At 52.1% G+C, this 12,067-nt stretch overlaps 1 protein-coding gene across 3 annotated transcripts in view; it reads left to right on the top strand.

The window, feature by feature from the left end:
* MICAL2 (microtubule associated monooxygenase, calponin and LIM domain containing 2) overlaps positions 1-11,495 on the top strand; it is a 150,975-nt gene extending 139,480 nt beyond the window's left edge. The window contains exons 22-27 of one of the 3 annotated variants that reach the window (XM_012654390.1): positions 3,332-3,439; positions 4,431-4,620; positions 6,089-6,177; positions 7,389-7,491; positions 10,176-10,330; positions 11,269-11,493. In XM_012654390.1, the coding sequence (XP_012509844.1) occupies positions 3,332-3,439; positions 4,431-4,620; positions 6,089-6,177; positions 7,389-7,491; positions 10,176-10,216 (531 nt within the window). In that variant the 3' untranslated portion in view covers positions 10,217-10,330; positions 11,269-11,493. Of the gene's footprint in view, positions 1-3,331; positions 3,440-4,430; positions 4,621-6,088; positions 6,178-7,388 lie in introns of all 3 variants that reach the window. The other 2 variants (XM_012654391.1, XM_012654392.1) reach the window with 2 other exon arrangements.
* The last annotated feature ends 572 nt before the right edge of the window (positions 11,496-12,067 follow it).

Below are 12,067 nucleotides of genomic sequence, written 5' to 3'. Positions count from 1 at the left end.
GAGGGGCCAAGTTAGGGGCCAGAGCAGGAGATGGAGCGTCAGGAAAACAATTGCCTATTGTCCTGAGCCAACGCACCTGAACCTTTCCTGGAAGCAGGAGCCAAGTTTCTTGGCATTTGTAGCATCCTGAAAATGGCAGTGTGTGGTTGGAAGCAGAATCCTGGTCTCTCCGAGGCACAGCCAGCGTGGGGCAGGGACAGGAGTGGGGCTGGCCTGGCAGCTGGTACCCCAAGAAGCAAAGTCTGATGAGGTCCTGTCTGCTCAAGTCTGAGGGATCAGGCACCCCCAGCAGGCCTGTAGCTGCAGCCCCTGCAGCCCCAAGAGCCACACTGTGGTCTGGAGTGACCACCCCAGTTGGTTCTCACGTTGGGCCTCCTGAGTGAGAACAGGAGCAAGGGGCTCCTGGGGCCTTGTCACTGCCACCAGCCTGCTTGGCGCCCTCTCCCTGTTCAGCCCTGTTTCGTGCCTATGCTTTTGCGGGCTCTGACACGGTACCTTGGGCCTAAGGACGGGCTCTGCTACCGGGAGTTGGGGACCTGTGCAGGCCTACTGTCACTGGCTTTGCGGTTCCCTGAACTTCCTGCTTTATATTTGAGGCTTTCTGTCATCGGATTAGATGTGGCCTCCCAAGCGCAGTCTTAGGTTTAGGCGTAGGGCATTATTCCACCCACGTGCAAGTTACTGTCATTTGTTGTGGTGATGGCTATCAACGCCTGCCCAGAGGCCCTGCAGCCTAAATTGCTGCTCTCTCTGGCCACGTCTCCCAGAAGCTGGATTTGGAGGCTGGGAAGGGTCTGGAGGCTCTTTCCCTCCAGGGTCTTGGGATCAGGAATGGTGTTTCTAGAATCTCATACCGTGCATATGTACCCCCGCTAAGAAGAGACGGCAGCATTCCCAGGGCGGGCTTTCAGAGCTGGTGGGGAAGGGGGGAGCAAGTTGAAGCTTGCTGAGGGGCGTATATGTGATCATGCCATGCTCTGTTTGAGCTGTCAGCTGCCACCCCTTCCCCAGCTCCTTGACACCTTCGTGGGGACCCAGGCATTCGTGGATGCCCTCAGGAGCACAGGCACCCGCAACCCAGCGTCAGGTGGTGGGCCCAAGCCCACACGGAGCCACCTCCTCCCCATCCTGCGCTGGCTCTGGAGCCGCCGCAGAGCCCCCACCCTGGCCCGTTCCACACATTGCTCTTGTTGGCAAGACGGGCTGCAGGCCTGCTGGGGGGACCCGGGTCACACCCAAACACAGCTCCCCGGGGCCAGGAGCTGCCGGGGCAGCCGGGCAGGCCGAATGTAGAGGTGGAAGGGAGGGAGTAATCCAGGTGTGAGGAGAAAACAGTGTTTCCTCTCACTGTCACACCACTCACCTCTGGTCACCAAAATATTGGGGGCATGTTTCTCCCACCAGCAAAATCTGTAAACATAATGTTTTCCCCGAGTTCTGTGAGCTGTCCTAGCAGATTAATCGAACCCGAGGAAGGAAGCGCTTACTTGTGTTTACTGGTCTATTGTAAAGGATACAATGGAAGAGACAGATGGACACCCAGACGAAGAGGTGCACGGGGTGGCGCCTGTGGGGAGGGCGCGAGGCTTCCCTGCCCTCCAGGGGCACCACCTTCCAGGCACCTCCACGTGTCCAGCTACACGGAAGCTTCCCAAACCCCATCCTTTTTGTTTCTATGGAGGATTCGTTATGTCAGTGTGATTGATTCAGTCACTGGCCATTGGCGACAGACTCAACCTCAGCCCTTCTGCCTACGCCCTGGGTCAGGAGTGGGCTGAAAGTGCCAACTCTTAATCATGGAGTTGGTTCCCCTGGCAACCAGCCCCATCCCGAAGCTATCCAGGAGCCTAAGAGCCGCCTCATTAAAGCAAAAGATGCTCCTGTCACCCAGGAAATTCCCAGGGACTTAGGAGTGATAATTCCAGGCATTATCACTCAGCAAATTACCGAGAGCTCTGAGGTCTGTCTCGGGAACCAGGGGGCAGAGACCAGATATATATTTCTTATTAGATCACAATATCACACAAGGTAATCTTGGCCCAGGCCCTGCTCAGTGCCAGGCGCTCTGACATACATTGTCTCCCTCAGTCCTTCCTGCAAATCCACGAGGTAAGTACAACGGTGCCCATTTAACTAAACACGGAAACTGAGCTCAGTGCAGCGCTTTGTACCGAGTCTCAGCACCAGCTCGAGGTGGAGCTGGGTCCCCACCCTCCCGCGACCTGTGCTGGCCCCACTGCTCCCTGCATGGCCACCTACAGTCCCTGAGGAGGAGGGGGCTCTGTAGGAGGGCATTGCCACCGAAGAGTGTGCAAAGGCTTGCCTCCTGATTTCTTTCCAAGCCTCCTGCTTTCTTTTTCTCCTTTGCTTGGCTTCTCTGACACACTGGCTTTTGCAGGCAACAAGCCTTTTTGGTGACGATTTAGCCCGAGCAATGCGATTCCCTGCCACCCGGAGGAGAGTGGCTGTAAAGGCCCCAGGGCCAGGGGTCAGGAGATCTGAGTGCTGTCCCAAGTCTTGCATATATTTGCTAAGTGGCCTTGGGTAGACCCCTTCCCCTCTCTGGGGTTCGTTCACGCCGTCTGTGCAAGGAGAGGCCGGAGGAACTCCTGAAGGCCTTGCACCCCCAGTGGGTGTAGTTCTGCCAGTCACCTGGTTCTCCCAGGGCCACAGGGATTTTTGTCTTTTGATTTTTAATCCTTTCTTTTCTAATTTTTTATTGTATTAAAATATACATAACATAAAACTTACCATCTTAACTTTTTTTTAAGTGTCTAGTTCAGAAACAGGGTCTTGCTATGTTGCTCAGGCTGGTCTCAAACTCCTGGCCTCAAGCAGTCTTCCCGCCTTGGCCTCCCACAGTGCTATGATTATAGGCATGAGCCACTGCGCCTGGCCAAGTGTGTAGTTCAGTGGTATTAAATACATTCATAATGTGCTACCATCACTATCATCCATCTCTACAACTCTTTTCATCTTGTAAAACTGAAACTCTGTGCCATTAAACAACTCTCCTCTCCCTGTCCCCAACCCCCGCAACCACCATTCTACTTTCTGCCTCTATGATTCTGACTACTCTGGGTACCACACACAAGTGGAATCAGACAGTATTTGTACTTTTACAGCCATTGGGGGTTTATTTCTCTCCTTTTCTCCATCTCCAGAGTGCTGCTGTTCGCTCCTGGCTGGTTGTGCCTCTCACAGGATGTGGGCTACGGTGCGCATGTGGGCATGGGGCCTTTGCCCACGTCCAGCCTGTTTGCGTTTTCCCTCTGGGTGCTAACTGGCCTCTACCTTTGTCTCTGTCTCCTCCTCCTCCGCTCTCGGTTAGCTGACAGTAGGGAAAGTGTCCAGCGGCATAGGGGCTGCAGCTGAAGTCCTGGTCAATCTGTACATGAATGATCACAGACCTAAGACCCAGGCCACCTCTCCAGACCTGGTAAGGACACACACCCCTCAGCCTTCACCCGCAGACACTCGCTCTGGCCTCCCAGGGAGGGTGCGCGGGATGGCCCGGCCCTCTGAAGGCTCCCCTTCTTGTGGGACAAGAGGGGGCTCAGGATGGGCTAGGGCAGAGCCCAGGTTAGAAGGAAGCTGCATTTCCTTAAAGGCAAACCTCACTCTGGTCCCCTGTGGATCATTTCCAAGACAGAGCATCTTCCCTGCTGTCTGGGCTTCTGGGGAACTGCTCAGTAAAAACCCCAGGTGAAGCCGTCGCATAATTGGGTGTCCCTAACTTTCCGTGTTTAATGTCCAACCTGAACAGCCCCTTTGCACTGGATTGAGAAATAAGTAATGGGAAAAACACCCCTTTGATTTGAGTTCTCCCCTTCTCCAAGCTAGGCTACTTGCTGCAATCACCAGTGATTTGAGTTGACAATTCTTTTAGTTTCCTTTTGGCACATTCCCCTGGAATCACCCAGGTGTCCCCCTGCCCAGGCCCACACCCTCCCTCTTGGCATTTAGGAATTTAACTGAGCAGACTTGATGCCACAGGGGCAAGGACATGTCAAACCTCCCCAGTGGGCCGGTTTCAGTGACCTCTCTAGAGGCGGGTGACACTTAACCCCGGGGACAGATCCTGGAGAGAATGTCACTGAGCAGAGACATTTGAGTGATGCCCACTCTGTCATATCAGACAATGTCACTCCCACCCCAAAGCCAGAGCAGCCAGCCTGGGGGCCAGCCCCTCCCAGGCGCACCTTGCTGCTGCCCGCCTGTGTGGGAGTGCACGCGACAGCAGCCCCTGCAGGGTGGGGTCTGTGCCGGGGCTGGATCTTCCCACGCCTCACTCTTTGCTGCAGTGACGAGGGCAGCACACGGAAGCACGCAAGGTCCCCAGGATTTAGTGCGGAATTTCTAAAAGCCTCAGCCTGGCATTTGAAAGCCGAGGTAAGCCTAAGACACCGCTCTTTTCTCCTGATCCCCAGGAATCTATGCGGAAGCCGTCATTCCCCCTGAACCTGGGTGGCAGCAACACCTGTTACTTCTGCAAGAAGCGTGTGTACGTGATGGAGCGGCTGAGCGCCGAGGGCCACTTCTTCCACCGCGAGTGTTTCCGCTGCAGCGTCTGCGCCACCACCCTGCGCCTGGCTGCCTATGCCTTCGACTGTGACGAAGGTAACCCCAGGGGCCAGGGCAGCGCTGGGTTCTGGCCTCGGCCTCAGATGTGGCCTTGGCCTGGGTTCCTGTCCCTCTAGAGGCTCTGGGACACCCAACACGTCCCCAACAGGGAGTGTGATGTCGTCACAAAAGCTGTTCAGAGAAACTAGGAGCTCTTGCTAGACAGAGAGCCTGCCTGGTCTGGGGGAAGGGGAAGTGTTGGCACCTGCAGTATACCAGGCACTGCTGGGCACCTACTGTGTGCAAAGGGCTTTATGTACATTTTCTCATTTAGCTTTACCGCCGTGCCTTGTCCTGGTGCGGCCAAGAAAATCAAACCCGATAACCTGTGTGACATGCTTGGCACCACACCTGGCATGTGATAAAGGTTTGCATTCATCATGGTATATTAATATTCTTCATAAAGTGTGTATTGTAAAAATAACCAGGATAATAGCATCCACTCTGGTAAGTGGCCTCAGAGAGATCATTGAGGAAAGACTTGTGCTCATTGGAACGAGTGACTGTTTTATGGTTTTCACACTTATATTTGCACTGTCATGTATGATGAGAGGCAGCGTAACATGGGGCTCTCGCTTACATAGCCTCAAACTGAACCGCCCGGGTTCAAACCCAGCCTGCACCCCTTACTAGCCACATCATCCTGGGCCTGTTGCTTAACCTCTTGGTCCCTCAGTTTGCTCATCTGCAAAATGTGGTTAACAGTAATGCTTGGCTCTTCAGGTTGTTGTGAGGCTTGACGAGTTCATTCACACGAAGCATTTAGAACAGTGTCTGGTATACAGTAAGTCCAACCTAAGTTTCCCTATTGGTATCATTCTTACTGTCACCATTGTTACTAGCACAGCAGTGAGCAAGGAAGACTTTTCTGGAAGGTTCCTGGTGGCCCTGGGCAGTGGCCAGTTTCCTGGCGTGTGCCCTGCATGGGTCTTTCCCTCCCAGCACTGCCGCCACTTGCTCTCAGCCTTCCCCAGAAAGGAGGACCGAGGGTGTCGATACTCACGGCTGTCCATTTTGCTGCCTGGCAGCTGGTCTTGTAAAGAAACTTGGCCTCAGTCTGATTAAGATTTTGCGTGTGTGTTGACTCAATTATTATAAAGGATACAGAGGAACAGCCGGAGGGAGGAGACGCATAGGGTGAGGTGTGGCAGACGGGGCTCAGAGCTCCCGTGCCCTCTCCAGGTGCGGGCCCACCACGCAGGAACCCCCACGTAGCCAGCTATCTGGAAGCTCTGCTTGGCTTGAGGGTTCTAGCTCCATCCCCAGACACCGCTGCCTCATCTCAGCACCTCTGTTTTAAGGCAGGTGACAGAAGGTGCTGCCCAAGTTTGAGTTATCCTGGGCTTAGGTCCACTGTTGGTGTTTTCTGACTTGGACAGTGGCAGGTACTTCGGCTTGTGTCTACCTGGTGCTGGGTCGCGGGAGAGAAATCTTCGTGCATGTGTATGTGCACCTCTTTTTACAGGCAAGTTTTACTGCAAGCCTCACTTCATTCACTGTAAAACCGGCAGCAAACAACGGAAGAGACGGGCAGAGTTGAAGCAGCAGAGAGAGGTATGTTTTATCTCGAGAGTGCGGTGAGACAGGGAAGACCCCTTGAGAAGAGAAGGTTTTCCAGGGTTCCTCAAAGTTAGGCCACCTCTTTTGCCCTGGAGGGATGGAAATACTCACGTATAAAGAAGAGAGCCTCTACTTCCTGCTGTGGATGGGTCCTCTGCCTCAGCCTGTTCCAGATGCCAGCTCCCAGGAGAGGCTGTGCTGGCTTCTCACAAGAAGCCCAGAAGGAGCTTGCTCATGTGCCAGGGGTGGGACACTGGGCTCAGCCACGCAAAGGCCACGTGGTCCCTCTGTGCCTGGGGCCCACCTGGCCTCAGGCTGCTGCCTGCAGGAATGCCTGGCATGAGGTTGACCGTCTGTGGTTTCCAAGTCCTTTCCCAGGCTCTTGAAGTCAGCCTGGTGACCAGCCCACTGAGTTTATAGATGATTTGAGGTAGCACTCGCCCTGGCGGCTCTTCACAAATACCTTCTCTCAGGTTTGATTAATCACCCACCACCAGCCACGACCTACAACTTAAAATTTTTCTCTAATTACTCAAGTTATATAGGATCCTTATAGAAAAATGGGAAAATAAAGTATACCAAGGAGGAAAGTTATATCACCTATAATTACTCTATCCTGAGAAAACCACAATTAACGTATTGTAATATCCCCTTCCAGACTTATTCCCGTGCGAATATATTTTAACCTAGATGGAATCCTATCTCTACAGTTTTATAACCTTCTTTTTTTCACTAACAGTATATCAAGAATGATTTCCCATGATGTTAAAAATTCTTTTGAAGCATAATTTTTGATGCCTGTAAGAGATTCAATTTTATGGATGGTCAATATTTTACTTCACTGGTCCCGTATTATTGGACCTTTATGTTTGATATTTTTATCTCGCAAATATTGTTACAATGCACATCTTGGCACATGTATTACTGTCTGTATGTTCAGTTATTTACTTGGTATATATCATTAGAAGTGAGATTGCCGATCCAAGGGAGTATATATTTAGAAGAATCGTGACCGCCGTGGTCACTTTGCCTCCCAGGAAAGTTGCGCCCCTGTGCAGCAAGCGCTTCAGCAGCGAATGGGGGGCTCGCTGCAGAACACAGGGTTTGCCAAGTTCAAGAGTTTTTGGCTCTCTTGGTCTGCTTCCTTGGAGCAGTCCTCTGTGAGACCCAGGGACTAAACGCCGTCATTTTGATCTCGTTCTCAGGAGGAGGGGACGTGGCAAGAGCAGGAAGCCCCTCGACGAGACACTCCCTCGGAAAGTTCTTGCGCCGTGGCCGCCATCAGCACGCCGGAAGGCAGCCCCCCAGGTATCTCCACCTCCTCCTTTAGGAAGGCGCTGAGCTGGTCTCTCAGGCTGCCCAGGGCCCTGCTCGACCTTCCCGGGAGCCTACTTAACTGGATGCGGGGAGTGCTGCGAGCCGCCGGCCTCCATTTCAGGGACAATGCCTCCAACTACTGCTACACCTACGAGCTGCTGAGCCTCGGGCTGCCACTCCTCTGGGCCTTCTCTGAGGTCCTGGCAGCCATGTACAGGGAGTCCGAGGAGTCCCTCGAGACCATCCGCACCTGGGTGCTCAGGTGCCTCCCGGTCAAGCTTCGGTGAAGCACCGGCTGCCCCCAAGTGCCTTAACGTTTCCAGAGTTAGTCGGCAACGTGTCTGTCGTTCGCCAAGGCTCTGGCCACGAGGCCTAGCGTTCTTTAACCAAATAGCTCAAAGCCAAAGCGTGTCACGTTGGCCACCTCCATCTGGCCTTGTCAGGGTGAACATCGACTCACGGTGCTAGGGCCAGGGACAACATGAAGGATGTTTTTTATAGCTTTGTACTTTTTTATACCAAAGCGAGCCATATTTCTGGGTTTACATTTCAATTTTTAACTTCTGATAAGCCAAGAGAAAACTTTTTTGTCTATGAGCGTCAATTTTTCTAAACACAAGTTTGCAGTTTATAGCTGGTGTCACACAAACCCACCAACATTACAGTGTGTTGTAATAGCCACTGCCTGCAAAGTTAACGATGGGGATTTTATAGACACGAAAGTGAGTGTGCCGTCTCCTCACCAGTGCCTTTCTACTTATGTACCCGGATGTCACTGGTCAACAGCAGGCAATTTCTTGCAACATGGAAGTCTAATTATTTTAGAAGAAAAGCGTTGAGAACAAAATAGAATTAAACCTACAAAAGCACATAGCATATGTAGTTGGCTGTTGTCTGTCCTCCCAGAGGGAGGAGGACTGTTTTGTTCCCTTGTTTTGACATAAAATAGTAGGTTGAAGGCTTTATCCCCCATACCAAATCACAGCCAAATGACACAGAACCACGAGTTTCAACCAGATTGCCACAAACATACGTTTTCCCTTCCCACTAATGGGCACTGCAGAGGAAGCCTGTTGGATTTGACCGTAGAGAGCTCCGTCAAGCTGATGCAATGCTGAAGACGAGATATTTCAGCTGGTGGCATTTTAACGCCCAGAGCTGTCCCTACTGGGTCCCCCAGCCCAGGCTGCAGGCTGAGCCAAGGCCAGTCAGGGTGCATGGGGGTCAGGCTGAGTGGAGTGGAAGACTCTGCCCTCTCACGTGGTGTCCTTTGAGATTGAGGGCACTGCTAGCACATCAGGCTATTGCAGGGAAATGTGGCCTGTCCACTGAGCATTGCCTGTGGATATCCTGGCTGCTTAGCGGCTCCCCGGCCAGGCGCACGTGGTCAGAACAGTCAGAAACCACTTTCTCGCTGCCCTGGCAAAGGAATGTGTCCGACCTCCACGAGGAAGCTCTACTGTATCTTGACTGGCAGGGAAGGCTGGGAGTCAAAGCTGTTTATTGACTGACCCAAAGGAAGTTTGCCCTAGTAAGGGCATAAACGAGCATCAGGCCTGCCTACATTCTCCACCCTGAATAGGGAGAGCCCTTGGCTTGTCCCCACGCCACTCTGCCTGGACATGCACAGCTGCAGGGTCTGGTTGAACAATCAGGGGACTGAGAGAGAAAGGCCTTCTATGGCGCTCAGTGTATCCGGATTCGCTGGGCCTGAGATAGCTCTACGCTGTTGTTATCACTGGAGATTCTTCTAGATTAACTGAGGAGGGGCCTCGTGTGGGTTAGGAGCCAGAGCTCTCGACAGCTTTGAGATGACAGGTTTCTATAGAGTGGGAAGAAAGGGTGGTGAGTTTCTACAAACACTTCTCTGAAATCCTTGAGAAAAACAGGGGAATGGCCTTGGCCAAGTCTGTGGGAACCGGCGCCTCCATCCTTGTTGGAACTGTTCTCAGTCCGATGACTCGCACTGTGTTTTTTCCAATTTTTGCTGGGATTTTAATGTTCAGTGTGCTAGGCGGAGCCCTTGATTCCTTTTGTGTTTGATTATAGAGAGTAAATTCTCGAGGTGATGATGTGAACAGCCATGTTATTGTCATCATAATCAGCTCAGGGTCAGCTGAGATGTTGTGTGGAATGTTCTATGAAGGCAGAGTTGGAATCTCTAAGAATGTCATGTATGGCCATAAGGAGACTGGTTTGAGTCACTCTGGTGAGACGGGGTGTGCCTAGCAGAAGTCTGAGATTTTTGTAAAATATGTTCTGAGACCTCGAACCTTCCTGGTGGATGGTACCAATATGCGTGGGTGGATCCCAGAGGGAGATGCCTCTAGGCCTCCATGGCATATTTGAGAGTGAGTAGGAGACACTGGAGGACAAGGGGGGCAGAGGGGGAGGTCCCGAGGGCATTTGTAGCTCTAATTGGAGTGCAGGGTGGTGTTGGCAGTGCGCAAACTGCATGTGTCCCCCCCTGTAATTAAGTAACTGGTCACTACCAGAAAGGTTCATCTCTCTTAAGCAAGCAGTGACTTGTTTGTGGTAGGTTCCCCTTTTTGTAACGATTGCCTTATTTTCAACTCCGATGCCTTCTCGCATTGTCATTCGTTTTCCTTTTGTCCCTCACTAAGTTCTCTTTTCTGTCTTTCTCTCTCTTTCCAAACTTACACTGTGGCCGTCAGTGCATTTCAGCCTTCCAGTGCTACACCCACTTCTTGGCTGACACACTTCTGCTCTGAGGTGACTGGTTTTCTTCCAATTTCCAGAGAGTGGTACTAACCCCTAACCCGCTTTTCGCACCCCGTCTTCCCCGCCGGTGGTGCTGGTTGCGCTAACTGTGAGTGTCTGGCATCCTAACGGACTCATTCAGTGGCATGGTCGGTTAACAACGAGGGGTGGTGTTCAGCTTGAGAGCCGTGTTCTGCCTGCCCTTCCCCTGGAGCCGGCAGTCTGGTCCACACCAAGTGCATGCCCCGCCTCTCCTCTGTCCCCTGGGCCGGCCTGCCTGCATGCTTTTCCAGATGTGCCTGCAAAGCCACTTACCTTCTTGGGAGGGTCAACCCTGACGGTGAGACAGTACCATAGGGAGGGATCTGTCCCATTGGAAAAGAACACTTCTGTCTAGTAGTCTCTGAAAAAGCTCATGCATACCAGCATCTTCTTAAATTGGTTCTAATATAAAGATTAATAATGTCATTGATCAAAACCCATAGGTGGTTCTTTCTGGAGGGGTTTTAAAAAAACGTTTACTCCCGGGCTTCATCCCAAGCCTGACCCGTGCTCTGTACTTTGAACACATAATCGCAATAACTCCAGTAACTCCTCTTTCTGTTGCAACCTGCACTATAGATCTGAAGGTTTTGCTGTGGCTTTTCTTATCTCCCTTGGCTCATAAAGCCCCAAATGATTCAGGAGCTTCAAACAGAGCAATCAGCACCCCAGACATGGGTGTCTTTGAGAAATGACTCAGTTCAGCCTCAAGGCCTGGAGCCACCAGTTTAAAGGCCCCTGTGGCTCTGCTTAAAACACACATTCTGCTGACTCATTTACCTGGAGCAGCAGGACAGTCAACATGCTCTTAAAGAGAAACCACTCGCCCAGCACAGTGGAGCTGTGGTCGGCCAGGAGGCCTTGCGGTCTCAGGTCCTGCATGTGGTCCCGAGCCATCCTGCCCCCCAGCCTGTCTGCCCGGTGCTGCATGCTGCACCCCTCGCTGCGTCCATGCAGATCCTGGCCAGTACGAAGTCGTTGCTCTTGTCTTATCTTCTCTTGCAGAGCCTCCCTCCCTTTCTAGAATGTCAACCAAAGAGTGGCCTCCTCCCCTCTCAGCCTCCTCTCTAGCTAGGCTCCCAATCTCATCACAACGCATGTCTGTGACCTTTGGTGATCATTCACAGTGCCACACGAAACCCTGTATTTTGCACACAGCAAAACAATGTTTAGCTTTATTTATGGTATTTGATGCTGTAAATGGAAATAAATATGGTTCTTTATAAAGCTCATTGTTTCCTCTCTTCTTTGCCACAGAGGCTTCTAAACTCTCAAACACAGGGATTGGTTGAAGGAGGTCTGTTTTCCCTCAACTGCTGGTGAGACTTGCACTTGCGGTGACACAGGGCTCTCTGGGTCTGCGCTAGGGCATTCTGAAAAGAAATATTACCCAGGGGTAATATTTGGAAAATGTCACCAACACTCCTGGGCCAGGCTTTGGGTTCTCTTTCCTGAAAACTAATCATACCTTGCTGTTCTAGAGGCTGGGCATCATGGGTGAGGGTCATGTCCCCTCAGCTGTTGGAAACGGACCGTATTGACAGCAGCCTGCACCCATTTCTCCAAACACCCAAGCGAGGCTCTATAGGAGAGCTTTACCTGTGAGCCTTACGCTAATTGGCTCCTGCATAGCAAGGTTGGTCTCGAGCACCTCACATCCAGCTGAGTGATGGGTGAAAGGTGAGGAGGAAGGACAGGATGGCAGTCTCGGGATGGCAGTGACCATGGTGGTGTGCTCATCGACGCAGAGCGGTTTGCCATCTTGAGGGAGCTTCCCTGCCCCTAAAGGCTCAGGGCATTCATC

This window comes from Propithecus coquereli, unplaced genomic scaffold, assembly GCF_000956105.1.
Source record: "Propithecus coquereli isolate 6110/MARCELLA unplaced genomic scaffold, Pcoq_1.0 Scaffold44, whole genome shotgun sequence".
Classification (NCBI taxonomy): domain Eukaryota; kingdom Metazoa; phylum Chordata; class Mammalia; order Primates; family Indriidae; genus Propithecus; species Propithecus coquereli.
Note: the sequence above shows the minus strand (reverse complement) of the source record. Positions and strands in the feature narration are given on the sequence as shown.